Source organism: Micropterus salmoides, unplaced genomic scaffold, assembly GCF_014851395.1.
Source record: "Micropterus salmoides isolate LMB-PRFRI ecotype aquatic unplaced genomic scaffold, ASM1485139v1 Ms_hic_scaffold_4, whole genome shotgun sequence".
Lineage (NCBI taxonomy): Eukaryota > Metazoa > Chordata > Actinopteri > Centrarchiformes > Centrarchidae > Micropterus > Micropterus salmoides.
The window spans coordinates 36,333,669-36,354,723 of NW_024043372.1; the positions used below are offsets into that span (position 1 = coordinate 36,333,669).

At 41.4% G+C, this 21,055-nt stretch overlaps 2 protein-coding genes and 1 long non-coding RNA gene across 3 annotated transcripts in view; 2 read left to right on the forward strand and 1 right to left on the reverse strand.

Moving 5' to 3' along the window:
* The window catches only part of LOC119885781 (stathmin-3-like), a 131,854-nt gene that overhangs the window by 54,815 nt on the left and 55,984 nt on the right, over positions 1–21,055 (forward strand). The gene's annotated exons all lie outside the window — the stretch shown is intronic.
* LOC119885783 lies at positions 5,639–12,159 on the forward strand. Its single transcript, XR_005441390.1, has 2 exons — positions 5,639–9,169; positions 9,319–12,159. It is a non-coding gene; the product is annotated as an uncharacterized LOC119885783 (long non-coding RNA).
* LOC119885779 (gastrula zinc finger protein XlCGF7.1-like) lies at positions 18,908–20,791 on the reverse strand. The gene is made up of 2 exons (XM_038696005.1): positions 20,689–20,791; positions 18,908–20,076 (listed from the first exon to the last, which is right to left on the reverse strand). The coding sequence occupies exon 2, from the start codon at positions 20,057–20,059 to the stop codon at positions 19,106–19,108; it is 954 nt and encodes a 317-aa protein (XP_038551933.1). The 5' UTR covers positions 20,060–20,076; positions 20,689–20,791; the 3' UTR covers positions 18,908–19,105.

A 21,055-nucleotide genomic window follows, 5' to 3' on the forward strand; every position in this document is an offset into this window, starting at 1 on the left:
TCTGTTTCAGTTCAGCAATATTCTTGGAATGTCTGGTGTGAATCGCTCTCTTGAGGTTATGCCACAGCTTCACAATCGGGTTGAGGTCAGGACTCTGACTGGGCCACTCCAGAAGGTGTATTTTCTTCTGCTGAAGCCGTTCTGTGCTTTGGGTCATTGTCCTGTTGCATCACCTATCTTCTATTGAGCTTCAATTGGCAGACAGATGCACAATTTCTTTATAAACTTTGGAATTCATTCTTCCGTCGACAATATCAACTCTTCCAGGCCCTGAGGCAGTGAAGCTGCCCCAAACCATTACTCCCCCTCCACCATACTTTGCAGTTGGGATGAGGTTTTGATATTGGTGTGCTGCCTGTTTTCCTAGGCACATAGGGTTGTGTTTCCTTCCAAACAACTCAAATGTGGATTATTTTGTCCACAGAATATTTTTCCAGTAGTGCTTTGGAACATCCAGGTGCTCTTTTGCAAACTTCAGTGTAGCAGTGTTTTTTTGGACAGCAGTGGTTTTGTCAGTGGTGTCCTCCAAAATGTCTAGGATTCATCCTAACCTCATTGAGAATTCTGCACTGTGTTTGTGCTGTTATCTTTGCAGGACAGCCACTCCTAGGGAGGGTAGCAACAGTGCTGAACTTTCCATCTCTAGACAATTTGTTTTATTGTATACTGATGAACATCAAGGCTTTTAGAGATACTTTTGAAACCCTTTCCAGCTTAATGCAAGTCTACAAATCTTAGTTTTTCTGAAAGCTCTTTTGTTCAAGGCATGGTTCACAATGCTTCATGAGAATAGCAAAATTAAAATTGGTGTGTTTTTTATAGGGCAGGGAAGCTGTAACCTACACCTCCAATCTCGTCTCATTGATTGGACTCAAGGTTGGCTGACTCCTGAGTCCAATTAGGTTTTGGAGAAGTCATTAGCCTAGGGGTTCACATACTTTTTCTACCCTGCACTGTGAATGTTTACAAGCTGTGTTCAATAAAAGCATGAATACTGCAGCTGTATGTGACTTAGATGAAGATCAGATTTATGCAGAAATCCAGGTAATTCCAAAGGATTCACATACTTTTTTCCTGCTACTGTATGTCCGTTGGAAAAGGCAAGTACCAGTTCTGCAGCAGATGTACCAGTAAGTACCTTAAGTAAGTCACATGACCTAAGTCGCATGATGTTTAACACATGATTAACGTGAAACAGTCATAGTTTAGTTAGGTTTAGGCAACAAAACTACTTGGTTAGATTTAGGAAAAGATCACGGTTTGGGTTAAAATAAGTAGAGCCCGACCGATATGGGTTTTTGGGGGCCGATGCCGATATTAAACTGAAAAAGAGCAGATATGAGCCTATATTTTTATTTTGAAAATTATTAGGATAGTAGATCCCTTTCCTGTATAACCTACACTTAGAACAGGCCGATATTTAAAGCTGTTTTGTATGTGGGCTATAATACCTTTTCCTAAATGGATTATGTCAATAAAATTGATTACAGTCTCAACAACTTAACATGTAAATAATTGCAGATCAATAAATATTTGCTGCTAGAAGGTGTAACTTTTTCAGCCATCTGTAAACAGAGAGTGTGAGAGAAAATAAGCATGTGTATTTTACCTTACACATAACCTGCCATAATAACTACTTTCAATGTAGCATATTCATCTAATTTATGTCTTTACCAGCACTCTTAAATTTTATCCAAAGCTACAAGAAACTATTTCCCAACCACCATCAGTCTCTGATACAGTGACCTGCTGTTGAATGCATCTAATACTACATGACTGTCTACAACAAGTACTTGCAACTATAACTTATGTTTCATATTTGAAAGAGGAGCTAAAGAACTTTTTCTAGCAGGAAGCCGTGTTAGATGCATGTTCAGCTCATGTTTATTTACAGTCCGCTCTGGTTTAATCATTTCTGACACACCGACTAACTACAAACAAATGGCTTGAAGATATATTTGAGAATATTTTAAACTCTATAGTTTAACTGCTCATTACGACGTTAGCGCTCCTCCACTGATAAACACGGCATTAGCTTTGTGGCTAATTTAGCAACGGGCAGCGTTAGCTGCTGGAAACGATGTTGGAAAACACTTATAAGTGATGAAATAGAGAGAAATGATAGGACTGTTCACAAAATTGTTTCAGAAATACAATCATGTCTGCCAGCAGTATGGCCTCCATCACTCAACTACTGTAACATTAAACATACTGCTGTGATCCGGGAGGAAGCCGGGAGAAGGAAGTGAAAAACGGGAGGGTTAGCAAGTCATGAATGTTTTAAACAGAATTGATGGGGGTTCTTTTTATTATAATTTAAGTCTTGTAATTAACATGAGAAATGACCAACTCACCAGTAACACAGCCTCTCTCTATGCTGTTTCTATGCTGCTCCGATAGACTCCGGTCAACTGATTGCTTTCTTTTGTGGTTTTTGTGGTGAGGCAGTGTCGTTAACAAGGGAGTTGCAGAGCGCCTTCTGGTGGACAAACGATGAAACACTCAAGACATGAGTGAAGCATCACTCTCTGTTTCTCTTTTAATGCTGTCATCTGCTGTTATAAAGAATATTATGTAGCTGCAGTACCGGAGGCTGCAGTTTCAGGACCCCCCCCAATCCTGGGAACGCTCCATTGCTATCTAGTGGATTGGTGGTGGTAATGCACAGCAACACGAAAGAGGTTAACTCTGTCTGCACAGCTCTAGGGTTAACCGGTCGACATGCATATAATCAATAACTTAGGTTTAAGCACACACTTGATGATGGTTGTGGTAAGGGTAATTGGCTTAGGGGGGCTGTCAAGAGTAACACAGCTAGCTAGCTAGCCAGCTAGCTGGCAGTATCAAAGTAAACAAGGGTCCTAGAAATGTAGTCCCAATCCTAGGATTGCAGCCCTGAAACTGCAGCCTCCGGTACTGCAGCTACATACTACTCGTTATAAACGCAGAAGCCAACAACCAATACGACAATTTTTCGGGTGAGGACATGCTGGTATGTTTGTTGACTTAAGATTTTCTTTTAAAGCTGTAGCTAGTTAATTACAAGACTGTGTGTGTGTGTGTGTGTGTGTGTGTGTGTGTGTGTGTGAGTGTTTGTTGGTTTGGGGGGCAGGTGTTTCAGTTTATTCCAGGAAAGCTAATGGAGAGGCTGGTGTGCACAGTGTGTATTTATAGCCAGTGACTCTCCAGCAGTATGGAGCCTGAGTTTGGTGTGGAAATACACTCAGACACCTGGATACCCAACAGTGACCCCACTGGAGAGCTCTAAGCCAATCAGGACAGACACACACACACACACACACACACACACACACACACACTATAAAAATATAATTTACATGATGGATATATGGAGCTTCTGGCTGCGCTGCAGAGTACACAGCATCCTCCTCACTGTCAACATGCAGTATACACAGCAAACACATTTAAATATATGTACTCATAACTATAACATAATGCGGGGAAAACACAAATAGATTACTATTTCTAAAAGCAAGAATTAACTTTCTTTATTATACATCTGTTTTCGCGGGCCAAAAATTCTCCATGACAAGTAAATGACCTATATGTGAAAAACTGGACTGCCTCTTTAAAGGTGGCTCATCTGACGATATCTGTAAGAGCTGCTTTACTCATTTACAATATTATGCCATCCAGAATTATTGCTAAAATACAAAGGTCAGTCAGTTCAGGTCAGTCAGACCTTTCCTCTTAACACCATCATCATGACAAAATTTCCACGTGCACAGAAAATCTAATAGGCACATTACTGTGAAGATTACTGAGCATATTTCGACCCTCAAAGGATTAAATCTTCTTTTTATTTTGTTATTATTTAAGACAAAAGGACTTCAGGATAAACTAAACCTTAAGCATGTTAAAATCATCAATGTGATGTTCATAACCTTAGCCCTTTAAGGCTGTCACAAGTAAGCTTCCTTTATGGTTTCAATAGGCCAACAAGGGAAATCTGATTTATGGTAGAGTGCCGCCCCCTTGCGTATGAAAAAGGGAAAGACAGTAGAATGATGAAATACAGTAACTTCTATCCTTGAACACACAACCACACAATCCAAAACAGCTATCCAACCACAGTGTCTTCAGAGCTGGTCTGATAGTCAGGTTACTGTACGCTGGGTGGATCATTACTATGAATGATAACAACAGCACCAACCGGTTAAACTAAGATATATACACACACACACACACACACACACACACACACACACACGTGACACAAGCACTGAGGAAACAGCAGCTAAAGTAGCTCTGCAGAAGGGTAGAAGGAAGGGAACTTTCACGTCTTGGCTATTTATGTTAATGATTAGATGGTGTTTTATACTCACAATTTAGTGCAGATTAGGACCAAAGCTGATTGTTCAGAGGTAAGATTCTTTAGATTGCTAAGTACTCATTGCAGATTTGTTGCTGACATAGATCATACACATTTTGACCAATGAATATTCATGATTTTTCCATGACTTTCAACCAAATTTTCATTATCAAACATTCTGTGATGTCTCTGTGCAGTGTATACATGTAAAAGTGAGGATACGATGTGGCATTAAGAATTCCGAAGCACACAGTATACCCTGAATAACATGAATGAATGACAGAGACAATATACTTTGATTAAAAGAGTAAATATTATATAAATGTACTTTGGTTGATAGGTATACCATTACATATCAGTAGGACCTTTAGTAGGCAGCAGCGTCTAGCTCGTGCACACACTGCTTTCCATTTTGTAGTGCAAATTTTTCCTAAACATTGACAGTTGGCCACTAACTCATTGAATGTAAACCAACATAAACAAGTTAAATTTTCAACACGTTTATTAGTGTAGATAAATAAACAACAACAACAACATTTGCATAACAAGTACTTTCTTTTTGTGTGACTGTCCAACTCACTCACACATTCTCACATGTGCACAGAAAATAGCTGGTGGGAACCTGACAAGGTTGCAATCAAATAAATAAGTGGCTTCCTCTTGTGTCTGACTGTCCATGAGATCTTAACTGAACACTCATTTGCCATCAGCTTTTTAGTGTTTCTAGCAGAGATGCCTTCTTCTCTTTTGCAGTTCTGAAACTGTTGGATTTGGTGATGAAGGTCAGTTTGCTAGTAAGTTCTGCTTTCTCAGCAAATTCATCTGCTGATTTCTCAAATGTGCTAATATCACTCTCCAATTTTTCAAGCCATCCAGCTCATCTGTGAGAGCCTTTCTCATCAGGTTAATGACTTGCCTTTCCTTCATTCTGCCATGATGTCTATAGAGGCAGCTGATCCCTGTTCTGATACCTGTTTGGCAGCTGACTTACTTTAGCAACAAGCAAAGCTTTTGGTCAGAAAAATGTTGTGGATGAGCCATATTACAGTTTTTCCTCAATTGCTAAAACACTAAAACCCATTGGCTGAACAAAGTTTGCAGTTGCCTGAACTCATTTAGCTAATTTTGCAGTCTGTTGTCAATACCTTAAACCATTTCACATGGTAAAACACAATTTGCAGATCTCACTTAGACTTTTCAGCAGAACTCTAAACATTCTCATTCTGCACTCTAATGCACATGTCATCCATACTGGTAAACACAAGTGGCAACAATCAAATGCAAATGGAGAACACGTGTCATTGATTAAACACAACCACTCAAAATTGATTTCACTTGTTTCAAATCATGTGACACAACCAATATAAGCCAGTTCAGAGAGCAAACAGGTTGTTGAAGGTAGGACAGAGAAAGTCTAAGAATGGCTTGGAGAAACAATGTGAGGGGACGGGGACGAGTGGCCCTGAACATTGTGCTTTCCATTTGTTTACAGTACTGTTACAAGAATTACAGTATCACAGAAACAAAGGACAAGTTTGTGAGATGCAGGGTACAGTACTGTAAAAATAGGGGTACAAAAGAAATTGCAAAGAACAAAGCAGAGTATAATTTCTGATAAATTTTGAGCTACTATGAAAGAACATGTTTTCATTTGACAATGAGGGAAAAATGAATTTGTCTTCCTGAGAACTATGTTTTGAACGTGTTTTCTATTTTTTTGGTGTATTGTTTACTGACTGCTTGATAGTGTGTCATTTTGATTGCTTTATGATTTGAGAGCAGTGTTTGGTTTTGAGCACAGGTAAAACTGTTTTGAGGCGAAAGTTTCCTTTTGCACGAGGAGACAGAGGTTGTTAGAGGTTATTTTGTAAATAGTGCTAGAAGCTGAGGTTTTGTGTTTAATGTTTTCAGAAAATGGAGCAAGGTTTCAGAAATTGTGTTTTAGCAATTGAGAAAAAACTAAGTCTGTCACACTGCAACTGCCACTCACAGGTGATGTCCTGTGAGATTTGAAGTCCTCAGCCCTCTCTGGGCCAAGGTCAGTCCTCTTCCTGTGGAAGTCTACCACCACCTCTTTGGTCTTAGAGGTGTTGAGAGACAGGTTGTTGGTGGAGCACCAAGTGGAGAGTTTTTGGATTTCATCCCTGTAGGCGGACTCTTTGTTGTTGTGAATAAGTCCAACCACAGTGGTGTCGTCTGCAAACTTAATAAAAGTATTGCTTTCATAAGCTGGGGTGCAGTCGTAAGTGTATAAAATGTAGAGTAAGGGACTCAACACACAACCCTGTGGGACCCCAGTGCTGAGTGTGAGAACAGAGGAAAGTTGGGAGCCCAGACGAACTGACTGGGGACAATCTGTGAGGAAGTCAAAGATCCACCTGCAGATGTTTGTGTTGATGCCCAGTCCGTGTACCTTGGACACCAGTCTTCCAGGGATGATGCACAAACAACAGTCTTGTATAGGTGCCAGGATGTTCAAGGTGGGTCAGCACACAGTGCAGGGCTGTGTTGATAGCATCCGCGGTTTACCTGTTTGCTTTATAGGCAAACTGGTGCTGGTGCAGTGTGGAGGGGAGGGCAGCTTTTATGTGATTTAACAGCAGTGTTTCAAAGCACTTCAAGACAGTGGAAGTGAGGGCCACTGGTCTATAGTCATTAAAGCTACTCACAGCAGATTTTTTCAGAATCGGCACAATAATGGCAGATTTGAGGCACTTGGGGATGGAAAAGGTAGACAGAGAGAGGTTGAAGATGGAAGTGAATACCTCAGCCAGCTGGTCGGCACAGTCCCTCAACACTCTCCCAGGGATCCTGTCGGGCCCGGCAGCCTTTCTGGTGTTTACGCCAAGAAGTGCCCTCCTGACCTCCCCTGTCCTCAAAGAGAATGTCAGGGCATCTGTGGGCAAGAGTGTTAATGGTGTGGCCAATGTTGACTCAGTCCTGGTCCCATTTGCCTCAAAGCGCGCAAAGAAATAGTTGAGCTCCTCAGGCAAATTGCTGCTGGTACTTGGGCTTGGGTCTTTTGAACCCTTAAAGTTTGTGAGGTATTGGATTCCCTGCCAAACGCGCCGGGGATCTCCCTCGTTAAAGTGCCCCTTGATCTTCCTCCTGTAGGCCGCTTTTGCTTCCTTGATGCCTGTCTTTTGGATCTGGCGGTGCTGTATAATTCCATGTCCCCGGACCTGAAGACTTGATCACGTTTTTTCAGCAGCAGCTTGACGTCCCTGTTCATCCATGGTTTGTTGTTTTGATAGCATTTGACCTGTCTCTCAACAATGACATTATCAAAGCAGGTCTTAATGTAGTGCAAAATAGTGCAGGTGTAATCCTCAAGACTCTACTGTGAGAAAAGTGCCCAATCAGTGCGCTCAAAATAGTCTTGCAGTTTTGAAGTCCCAGTAGCAGGCCACAGTTTTGTTAATTTCACCGTGTGCACAGATCTCTTAAACACAGGTCTCTACGCTGGTGTGAGAAAGAGGGTCAAATGGTCAGACTGCCCTAAATGGGGGTGAACGGAGACCTTGTATGCCCCTCTGATGTTACTGTAAACATGGTCCAGAGTTTTATCACTTCTGGTTGGATATGTTACATGCTGATGAAATTTGGGAAGGACAGTACGCAGATTAGCGTGATTAAAGTCCCCTGCCATAATAAAGATCCCATCCGGGTGGGTGGACTGGAGTTTATTCACACTAGCAAGATGTCCACAGCTACACCAGCATTAGCACTGGGTGGAATGTAAACAACTCTGGTGCTGTCTTGTTCTCTGGTTTGCAGTGATTAATACAAGAACTACAGCTACGTGATCAAAACAGATTTCGCACTGCCATCCTAAATTTTGTGAGCATAGTCTTCGCTAGCAGACAGTCTTTAAAACATCCAATCTCAAACCATTTTTATCCATACCAAACACACATCAAACATCAAAATGAGCCTATATATCACAACATAAATCGCTCTATAATCACTGTATGTGATCTCCTGATCACTGAAGGAGGAACCACTGCTACTATGAAGGAGGAACATTCAGTCAGGCAGATACTCTGGTAACAAAATCCGCTTCTCAGCACCAAACAAACTAACTAAACCTTCCTGGACAAACAAACCAGTTTGCCTAAATTGAACCAAACAGTATTTGTACCCTAACCATTAACCCTTGAAACAGATAGTGTACTACAACAGGCTAGCACGACCCAGCAGCGGGTGGACTCGTGCCGGTAAGTTTCGCTGTTTGTGCCGCTTGATGTTTAATGCCCTGTCTATGACTCTCCACTGCTAAAACCATATCAATGCTGTGGGCTCCGGGTTGGAGCCCCCGTGTGTAAGTTTGTATTGTGAGTTTGTTAACCCTGTGAAGAGGGAAACACTGCTTTTTCACGTCCAATAGGAGTAAACTCCCCTGACAGGCCACTGTAGCGAGTTAGGAGATTCAGCTGTTGCAGACAGACTGTGGGCCGATCAATTACAATTTATAAACAGAAGTTATACAGCGGGATAATTGTGTGATTTAAACTGCTTTTTGTGCAGGTTAGGCTTTACTAAAACGACAGAGATGGACTCGAATTGTATAAAAACATGCATGGAGTCTGTGGTTACCATGAAGACGACTTAAACGATTTTAGATAACTTACATTGCTGAGCGACAGTACAGTGCAAAAAATGGAGAATTGGTCACTCAGAAATACAAGTTAACTTTCCCTTAACTGCCGAATTGGAAGATGCTTCCCCCTTGTGTTTTACCAGGTTATGTTTTGTCCATTTTGTGGAGGGAACCTTTCTGTCATAATGTGTCTTGTGGCAGAAATATTCAGTTTTTAAAGAGTCATCAAGATGAAGGTATGTTTTGTTCTGAAAGTTTGTCATTCCATATAAATTACTGGCTTTGTACTGTTTATTCACCATTCAGTAAATATAGAAGAAAGCAAAGTTTATGAACACAAGCATTTTTTTATTCTTAGATCTAGTGTCTCATTCCTTCCCCTCAGATCCTGAAACCCCAACGGTGGATGAACTTATCTTTAAGTATTTCACAGAGGGCCACAGTTATAATAGACTTCCTTCCAACAAAACACAATATTTCACTGAGTCTTAGCACTTGAAAAAGAAGAATACAAGATGTCGGCCTGACCAGGAGGACGAACTACACTCCAATCGCTACTGTGCGGGCAGCTATTTTTGACGAACTGAAGGGATCAGGCCAGCAATGTGTCAGACTCTGAAACAGAAGTACTCTCTTATTGTCTGAAGAGGTGATGCACCTAATGGGAGAATTGGATCCGTCTGGAGTAGAAAATCACTCTAGACAAAGACTTGTCTGCAGAGCATACCACTCAGTGGGACCCAATGGAATCTGAGTCCGACTGCGGCACACAAAATGGACTGATGGCAGCACTTCACTGTTCCTTGAGATCATTGCATGTGGACAAATTTGCAGGAGCCAAAAGCCACGTGTATGGCACATCAACATCCAACCAACGCATTGAAAGCTAGTGCTCCTACTTTCGGAAACAAAGGTTTTTGTCACACATTGTTAATTCTTGAGTTATTATGGATTTATGCTCCGTCTACTTGACATTTCTGTATTTATTGTATGTGATTATACTGATCTATACTCACTTTTACATGGTACTTTATCTGCTGTAAATATTTAGTGTCGGCATGAGACTACTTGTGCTCACTATAAAATTGCTCACACATAACACAGTTTCTTAAACCATTTTAAATTGCAGTACAGCTTTAAAAGCAACTTCAACCATTTCAGAGTGTTTTCTTAGGGTCAAGGTACAACATCATAAAACGTGTGTACTTTAACTAGGAGTCAGTTTTGGATGGATTTGTTCAGTGACTTGAGGGAAAGGCACCTCTTCAATGGTAGCAGAGATCACACAAGTTTGGTGCAACACTGCTTCATGGGTGTCCTTCAGAATGAACTGGACGAATACAAGCAACTCTGGAACACGCACACTATTCGTCCTGTTCGCCAATCCCAGTGCCCATCTCGCAAACCAGAGTTTATGTATCACTGCCCTGAAATGTGGCTGACCAGATCTTCTGAGAGGATGGCCAGGTCCACCATGTACTATGGACACAGCAATCATCTTCCCTGCCAAACTATGTTCATCCTCTCTGATTGCTGCTCATGGAAATGCAGAGTAATAGAGTGGTCAATCAGTTTCAATATTAAACAAGCAATGCATGGTTGAATAATTTAGTTATCTTAAAACATTCCACACAAAATAGTACCACTTGAATTGTAGACATGGATCAAATATGGATCGTTCGTTCAGGCTTCTCATCAGAAGTGAGAGGAATTTCCGTTTTGGTCCACCTGTAGCGATACCTTCCTCAAACCTGCCTGCATCATCTGAAAACATAGATCCTTCATTACGGAGAATGTTCCGCTTTTGAATCCTCTGACAGCTCCATCCCACATGTCAGACCGGCAGATGTTAAATCTGCTGATGGCATGGAGGTCAATCTGGAGAGCCAGGTTTGCAATTATTTCTGATGCAGAGAGCTTTTCCACCCTACCAACAGATAACAGGGTGTCCGCGGGTTCTTAAAAAGTCTTAAAAGGTAATATCAATAATGTGAAAATTAAGGCCATTAAAATGTATTAAAAAGTCTTAATCGCCATTTAACAAGGTATTACATTTTGTAGATATTTTTGTCAATGTGAACATCCTGTTTGTCCAAAGAGTTTGTAAAGTGTGGATTAATGTATTTATTTATATTGCATAGCCAAAATTACTAAATAGGCAGGTCATAAGGACGTAGCGAGTGATTCTTCTGTCTAACGTTAGGCACAGGGATCTACTGTGCGAGCCTTTCACTCTCATACAGCCCCTAAAAATAGATCCGTGCGAACCAGAAAACTGATTTACGAGTACAACCGACTGTAATCTTCCACCAGGCCGGACCCCCGATGCTAATCGTTAAAAACATAGTCGGTCTGAGCTCTGTGGCCGCTTGAACAGCCCCGTTAATCAAAAACAAGAGCGAGATGCTCCGCCAGCAGCTGAATGGGTAAGACAGAAGACAACAGTGAAAATATAAGCAGCGTTTGGGTTTGTCTAACGTTAGCTGGCTATTTAGCTAAACCGGTGCTTTTTAATGAAACACGTTCAACTTTTCATAAAGCTGATGCGCTCCTCAATGTCACTTTTTGTGAACAGATTAATCATGCTGACCTCATTGTTCTGCATAAATGGTTATGATTATTGACGAGTTAGTTGCCTACTTAAAATTAAAGTTAGGGACTACCATGTAGAACATTTTCCTTGCACAAAGTGCAAGAATGAATAAAAAACAACCCCAAACTGAGACAGCTGTAACTGGAATTAATATTATGAGTGGTAAGCTAAATACTGTTTATTCATTATATGAAATAATGAATATAGTAATCATCTCATCATATAATTAACATAATATCAAACTAACAGTTTACTATTATATTATCAATAGCCTTTACATATTTTTGCCTGAAAATAGGTTAGAATTATGTCAGGTAGTTATCGACTGGTTGGCGTTTGCTGGCAAGCTAACATTATCTAGGTTGAACCAACTAAAATACAAATCACACTGTGTTTCATATGTTTTACAGTAATGTTGTGCATAACGTCGTAGCCAATGGATTTTTGCAGGAAATCCAACCAGTCCTTCACATAGAGAACAGTAGGCCTAAACAGGCTGTTATAAGCAACTCGAGAAAGTTGGTGAATGCCTCAATTTTTAGGGGAGGTTACAACCTGGTCACATATAGGCGTTCCACAGATGTATGCCTCTTACTGAAAACGATGTCTGAGCAAATATACAGTTTCCACTTACTGTGCCTATTCTTATTCCGCTCTTTTGTTTCTCTACCAGTTGACAGAATATTTCTGGTGCAAGGTTGTTCACAAATTTAAAAATTAGTTTAAGAAATGAAAAATGTACTAAACTCAATATATTATGCTTCCGTAGAGTGAGGCAGTGGTGCCATCTTACAGATTTCAGGTCCATTACTTTTAGTGTCTGTTTATATAATGACCTAATGGGTGTAATTGTTTTTTGGTTGGCCTGACCCCAAACAGTTATGCTAGCGTTTCTCAACCTTTTTTCAGTCAAGGCACCCTTTAAAAGTTTGTGCAAAATCTCAAGTCACCCCAGTCTGAAATGTATTAAATGTACCATCTGCAACCCTCTGACGGCCAGCACACACACACACGCACGCTGTAAGTGGTTATATATGTGACTTACTTACTATTAATGGGAAATCTGAGCCTGAGACGATGCACACAACCGCCCCAATTCTGGCAGGGATGGATGAGAGGCAGACACGGAGCTTCTGGTCCACAGTCCTCAGAAGCTCCATGTCAGAAGCTCCTACTTGTTCTTGATGTAAGGTAGGCTTGAAAAGCTGAGTTCGCACAAATACGTCGTAGAGAAGGGTAGCAGGATTGCAATTGCGCTACTTGAAACTATTGGGTACCCCTTCTCCAGCGATATCCAAAACCTTTCCAAAGCCGTGTCTTGAAATTGTATTTTTAATGTGCGATCTTCCCTGATCTCTGCCAGTTGCTCCTGCACCAGCAGTGGCATGTCTTTTTTGAGCTTTCCAGTGCACATGAACTCCAAGGGTCAAGGACCCAGTCAAACTGTGCGAAAGACTCGTCGAGAATTTCAGATGCTGAGAGATAAGGCCAGAAAGCGTGCAGCTGTTTGAATGTTCTCTGCACAAGGGAAACATCTCAAGCCTGCCCTCTTCTACAAAGCAGCGCCAGAGTGTGAGCTTAGATCTGAAGCCATGCATCTTCGCCTTGCATTTTAGCATTCAGTTCATTTAGATGCCTAAAATGTCATGCAATCAACTCCGCATATGCAGAATTGTCTTCCATCAGGAACGTTCTGTGTTCTTCTTTTAACTCGTACAGTCTGCCTAAAACCTTCCCCCGTGAAAGCCAGCGGACGGCCGTGTGTAGCAACAAGCAATGTTCTGCTCCCATTTCCTTGTATAGAATCGAAAACAGGCAGCTCAGGTCGCGCTTTAATGAAATTAACAATGTCCTCTGCGCTATCCAGTACATCTGAAAGTTCTTTCGGCAAAGTCTTTGCAACAAGTGCCTCCCTGTGAAGGAAGCAGTGAGTGCATCGCACGTTAACGTTTTGCGCTCTGACCCTATTGATGAAACCCTTTGCACTACCCATCATGGCAGCGGCCCCGTCTGTGCAGACACTTACACACTTCTTCCAACTTAATCCTCCCTGTTCAAGATACACAGTTGTCACACGATAAATCTCCTCTCCAGTTGTTCTGTTCTGTCGGTTTGCAAAATAAAAAATTCTCCCTGATATGGTCCCATTCCACAAATCGAACATTTGCCAAGAGTTGAGCATGCCCACTGACGTCTACTGATTCGTCAACTTGTAAGGAAAATTTTGCGCTAGACCAGGTTTTCAATATCTAAAGACATGTCATTGATTCGCCTTCCAATTGTAGAGTCCGACAGCGGAACCTTTTGCTGTTTGTGTGCATAGCATTTTGTTGACAATTGCTGTGCATGTTGGCAACATAGCTGTCTCTGCAATCGTGTGTGGATTCTTTGCCTTAGCTACTGTCTCGGCCACTAAATAGCTAGCCTCCAGTGCTTTCTCTGACACTTTTGCACACTTTATCATCACTTGCTCTTGTCATTTGTGTTGACTTTTCAAATGAGCAAAATACTCTGCATCCTTGCTTACTAGTGATGGATGATTTGTTGTCAGGTGTCTTTTCAGTTTGCTCAGAACCATTGCTTGGTTTGACAATTTCATACCACATACCAGGCGTAAAGGGCATGATGAATCTCCAGTAAAGATGAAACCTTACGACAAGTAGCTGTCATCGTACTGTCTTTTCTTGGTCTTGCCGCTGGCCTCTACAACCATTGCTGATGATGAAGTTGATGGCTCAGATTCAAAGTTATCTGATTCTGGAGCCTTTCTTTTCAAAAACTGCTACACTCTCGTAACCACGCGCAGTGGTGTTATGGGGTCGCCGGGGTCAGCGTAATGTTGCATTCCAACACCTCGGAACTTCCATGGTTCCATTGTACATTTTTAAGTTGGAAGTCTGATATGTCCAAGTTCCGAGTAGCTTTGACGCTGACCATCGCGTTGATGTTGTGACATGGTAAAAGGGGGTTTGTGCCACATTCTGATGACATCAGAATGTGGCACAAAGCCCCTGTATGAGACTGCTAATGCTCTGCATTTTTATAAGTTGCGTTAATATGGAATTTTAATTTATTTTATTATTTTTCATACATACATTTTCATACGTTCTCACGCAACACATCGATTTTCTCAACTGTTAATAACGAGTCGGGGCGAGTAACTCCACCCAGCTGATGCGATGCGATCTCGCACTGAGTCGTGGTAAATAACTTTTTTTTTGCAAAATAACATCTGAAATCTGAGGTGCAGACTTCCTTTGTTTGGGACTGTGAGCTGCACTTTATCTGAGGTGCTGAAGTGAACATTTGTGGTGAGATTTCTGTCTGATCCATGGTTTGAATTACAGGGGGGAATGGGGGGGTCTGACCCCTAGTTAAGGCTTGGACCCCCCCAGGTTAATGTCAGTAGTTTGAATGCAGACTGTATTTTATGTGTCTTTAGTTTTGTATCAACACTATGTTTTCAGCGGTCATGATGGTCTGCTGTTGTGTGTCTGACTTGCTGGCAGTTTTGCTCTAGAATACTAAAAAAGCTGTTGTATGTATGGTACCATCAACTGGTGTAATGAATTTGATTTATCATCATCCACAGACTGATGACATTAGTAAAACAAGCAAGGATATTGTAAGCGTTGTAAGATTTTAGTTCCTGTGCTGTACTGGGTTTTCTTTTGGATCTGGAAAAAAAGTTATTGTCACTGTATAATTCGCATCCTGGTTTGATCAAAAGTGTTTCAAGAAGTTTCGTTTATCCACCTCCTCCTCTCATCCAATAGCACTGTCCCAGAAAGTTCTGTGTCAGCAGACGGTCTGCAGGGGCCAAATCAGCAAAGCAACATCGCAGGCTTATGCACAGCAGAGTATAGGGCAGGTAGACTGTTAAAATGTTAAATTATGACGATATTCTTGTAATATTGCGACTTTTTTTCTGGACCTGTCAGAGAATACAGATAGCCTATATGGGAGAGATTCTGAATGTGCAGAAAGTTTTGAACAGGAGCAGAAACCTTCTGAAACACACTAAAGTGCAGGAGTTTCTAACTGAATTAAAATTATTTAATATCATTGAGGTGAGTAAAGGTGCCACAGTCATATTTAAAAAGATTATATCCCCAAAAAGACAAAAATGAAAATTTTTAAATGCACATTTAATGTGTATTCAAATGTTAATATATTTATTTGTTAAGTTCGGTGTGAAGCATCAAGGGACCGCAAACTTTTGTTTCATTATACAGCAACATTGTGTTGTATAATGACAAACAACCTTGTAAAAGTTAAAGTACAGGAGAAAAGATAGCCTATCTAAAAGCAACACAGAGTGCCTGAGAGCTTTACTGCATTATTTCTATATTTGGAATCGTCACCTGCCACCCCCTCAAGTTCCCCTGCAACAGCGACAACAAATCTGACATACAGTAAACACTAGTCAGCAGCACATCACAAGTCATAGGATACAGAGCAAATATGGTTACAGTATAATCAACCATACATGTGGTAAACCTCTGTTTATATTATAATTATCATCATTTCAGCTGACACAGCCATATATTCATACAGTATTTCAGTTTTGTACATAATTTGACCAATACGTTGATTAATGTAGTCCTCAAGATTGAATTTGATAGATGAAGTATAGGTGGGTTTAGAGTTCATCATAGCACAGAGACAGCACTGGTGAAAATTACTAATAACCTCCTAATTGCATCAGACAAAGGACTTGTCTCTGTACTGGTTTTATTAGATCTTAGTGCTGCATTTGATACCATTGACCATCAGATCCTATTGCAGAGACTGGAACATTCCATTGGCATTAAAGGAAAAACTCTAAGCTGGTTTAAGTCCTATTTATCAGATTGATTTCAGTTTGTACATGTTAAGGATGAGTCCTCCATGCATGCCAAAGTTAGTCATGGAGTTCCTCAAGGATCTGTCCTCGGACCAATCCTCTTCACTTTATATATGCTTCCTTTAGGCAATATTATCAGGAAATATTCCATAAACTTTCATTGTTATGCAGATGATACTCAGTTATATCTATCGATCAAGCCACATGAAACTCATCAGTTAGCTAAATTTCAAATGTGCCTTCAGGATGTTAAAACCTGGATGATCTGTAATTTTCTCATGTTAAACTCAGATAAAACTGAAGTTATTGTTCTGGGGCCTAAGCACCTCTGTGACACATTATCTAAAGAAATAGTTTCCCTTGATGGCATCGCCCTGGCCTCCAGCACCACTGTGAGGAATCTTATCTTTGATCAGGACATGTAGTTTAAGTCTCACATTAAGCAAATTTCAAGGACCACCTTTTTTCACCCATGTAATATTGCGAAAATCAGGAACATCCTGTCTAAAAATGATGCAGAAAAACTAGTCCATGCATTTGTTACTTCTAGGCTGGATTACTGCAATTCCTTATTATCAGGCTGCTCGAAAAAGTCTGTTAAGACTCTTCAGCTGATCCAGAATGCTGCAGCACGTGTTCTGACAGGAACCAGGAAAAGAGATCACATTTCTCCTGTTTTAGCTTCTTTGCATTGGCTTCCAGTAAAATCCAGAATAGAATTTAAAATCATTCTACTTACCTACAAAGCTCTTAATGGTCAGGCACCATCTTATCTTAGAGCTCATAGTACCTTACTACCCCACCAGAGCACTGCGCTCCCAGAATGCAGGGTTACTTGTGGTTCCTAGAGTCTCCAAAAGTAGACTAGGAGCCAGAGTACATGAAGAAACAAAAAAACAAACCCCACTGCTACACTCTAAACAATGTGTAAGGGGGTGCCTGTGTTATGAACCTAAGAACCCATTAAAAACACTAGGAAAAAACTTATGACATTATCGCATTAATCACCATTCACTCCCTGGTCAAATGACATCGGCAGTGATGCAGGTAGTGTCCTCTGTTTCTGATTAGCGGATGTCTATCAGGTCTCAACGTTACATTCATATGTGTATGTAGTAATAATACCATACTAGGTCTATGTCATCATTATATAAACCCCCTGGGCCCACAACCAAATTCAAACCATGTAAAAACCACAGAAATATGTTGTCAATATGTAATCACCACTACTCCGGCTAAATCCTTCAATCTTTCCCGAGTATACAACCAGACCAGCCATATAAAGGCTTATGTATATAATTACTATCATTATCTCTGAAGTGCTCTTTCATACAGTAGCCTAACGTCCCTATCCATGAGTAAAACATTAATATCAGATTTGCAGTAAATATATAGAAGTAATAAGCTTGATACACTAGATGAAGAAACACACTCTTATTAAAATTCAACCAATTTAATAATAATCTGGATCAAGCCACCAAGTTCTTAAAGAACTCCAGCACAGAGAGAGGAACAGAGAAATATTAACACATTATATAAATGCAGCAGTTTGGCAGGTCTGGACACAGAATGGGCCACATCAGGTCCTGATTCTGCAGACAGAGAAACACACATGAGCACATCGCTCTCATACACGGCCAGGTTGGTAAATAAAAAGGAAAAGTTACGTTGCGTTCTCTGGCGGACCTGGATCAGCTTTTAGCTGTTTACAGGGCTAATGCTAATGTTGCTACGTGGCTGTGTTTTAATGTTTTAATGACCGGGTCTGTTTGTTTTGGAGAGGAGACAACCTCAGAGGTAATTCGGCTCCAGATAGAACCCCGTCAGGGCTCTGAAGTGGAGTGGACCCAGAACAACCTGCCTCTCATTCTCCGGCGCTGGCAGTCACTCGGCCTGCCGAATGAACGAAAGACTGAGGAGGACCCATGTGAGTTGTGAACGAGTCGTTCATTCCTGCTCCACAGTAGGAGCTGTCACGTGACAAATGAATGACTCATACCTAGAGACCCACAGTTGCTATGAGTCGTGAACTAATCAGTTCTGTTTCCTGTGCTGCCTGCTTACCACAGCCCTGTAGCCGAGCTGTCACGAGACAAATGAACGACTCAAACAGACCCACAGTTGAGAGTCGTGAACTAATCAATTCTATTTCCTGTGCTGACGAAGCCCAGGCAGCTGCCGTGTGACGAGTGAACGTAAGTGTCCAAGATCCTTCACGCATGCGTGAAAATGAACGAATTAGTCACTGAGACAACCCGTTCCTCCCGAGTCGTCATACACGCGATTAGGTCTTATGAATGAAACGTTCATTGAACGACACAACACTAGCAGTCAGAGCTCCCCCTGCAGTCCATAAAGTGCCTCTGTGCCTCAGCCCTTCCAAACCCTCCCTGCAGCCTTTGGGCCACGCCTCCTCATTTGCATGCACGGCTCAACCCTAAATCCCAAAAACTAGGACTGGCCCGGACGTCATGTTTGACACAATCCTAAAAAAAAACATCCACTGTTGTACAAATGCTGTTTTTGTTTACCAAAATTCTACTTCAATGTCTTAGATCAGTGCAACATTTCCTACAGACAAAATCTCATGTCAATCGCAAATATCCAGGTGTGACGTCACACTGTCTACATAGGGTCAGTTATTTGAAGAAAAATAATACAAGATCGACCCAACAGTACATCACTGACAGCTGTTTTTTTTTTTTTATGTGAATGAAACCTCACAATGGGATTTCACGTCGTCTTTGCGTGGACTTGCATGTGTCTCATCATGTCCTTTTTATATGCAAACGGTCTGGAGCAGATGCCACAGTGATGGGGTTTCTCTCCTGTGTGGGTTCTTATGTGACACATCATGTTGCCCCTCTGCTTGAATCCTTTCCCACAGACTTCACATGTGTATGGCTTGTCCACCGTGTGGATCCTCATGTGTATTCTCAGACATTCACCTCGTGCAAATCTTTTGCCACATTCTTTACAACAGTGTGGTTTCTGACCTGTGTGAACCAGCAAGTGCCTTTTTAAATGGGACCTTGTGGTAAATGTTTTGCCACAGACATAACACAGATTGTCCTCCCTGTGTCTTTCGTCGGGTTCGATCCCACTTTCTGTAGATGCTTGGTTTGTGGGACAGAGACCAGTTGCATTGTTTGCATGTGATTTAACATGCTTCATTAATAAACTCCTGTAGTGGAAAGATTCTCCACACATTGCACAACAAAAAGGTCTTAGATTTGTCATTTGCTTAATGTTCAAGATGGGGCGGTTTTGTCTTCGCTTTGCCCTTCTCTTTGACTTCACTGTGTTTGAACTGGAGTTAGATCCTCCACTCTCCGTCCATTCAGCATCACTAGTATTATTTCCGTCCCCACAATCTGAAGAGAGGGGCTGCTGGAAATCTGACCCTCCACAACCATCTGTTTCCTCTTCTGTTTGCACCCACTCAGTTGAAGTTCCAGGAAGAAGATCTCCACTGGCTACAGTTTGGGTCTGGCAGCAACAAGATGACAGAGTGCTCTCACACTTTAAACAAGTAGCAGCGTCACCTAACAGGTCCTGCGGTTTCCTTTCATGCTGGCCGGGCCAGTGTTCCTGAAGCTCTGGTAATCCTGGTCCTGATGTGTCCTGCTTCACAAACACCTGACCTTCAGCGTGTGATGGCTGGGTGGAGGCCTCTGCTTCAGACATGCTGACCTCCTGGGAGACTGGGGGTACAATGAAAAACATTATGTTAAAGACATACATCTTACCATTGCATATAACAAATTAAATGTCCTGTTGCAGGGATGGAACAACATTACAATGCTGAACACCGTATGTTAATAAATTGCATAATGCAAATCTTCCAAGAGAAAAATCTCTTTGGAAACAGTCTTACTAAACTAAAACCCCGCCAAGTCCCGTTAAGTTTAAGGTATCTAAAGAGACCCCATGACAGAAGAAAACACTTCACACAGACTTCAACTCACTCTTATCAGCTAGGTTTCTCAGCAGGAACATGGACTGCTTGAACAAGGGCAAACAACCATCTCAGGCTTTTAATGGAGATGCAGTAAAAGACAGCCCCTCACGTGTTATATGTGTTTAGTTAATGACAGAGCTAGCGAACTCATTCAGGGGCGTAGGTGCGACTATGAACCTGGGGGGGGGGGTGCACAGTCAGAGAGACGAAGTACAGTACAACTACAACAAAACCGACTACACATACCATAAAGCCATGGAACAGCAGCTAGTTAATGTAGCTAGCCACAGCACAAATGTGTTTCAGTTATCCTAACGTTACACTTGTGAGCTGTCTGATATTCCCTGTGTCTCACCTGGCTCTCAATATCCCCGTTCTGTGGTCACTTCATCTCACATCTAGGAAAGCAACAAATGTTTGTTATCACAGAACTGGCTTCAGTGCAAACTCTGATGAAATGCCATTGGCCCAACACAGTCTTTTACTATGGGAATTTTAGAATATACTATACAGTGTCTAGTACTATCCATGCGACCTCCGTTTTCTCTCCTTCTCCTTCTTAAAATACTGTAGGATGCTCACCTCTGTGTGAACATTATACCTACTTTTAAATTGTTTATAGACACGTAGCAGTGACATACACACACCTCAGGATGCAAGATTTTTAAGGTCAAGACAAACAAATGAGAAATCTTGAGAAATAGGTGGTCTAATTAATATGT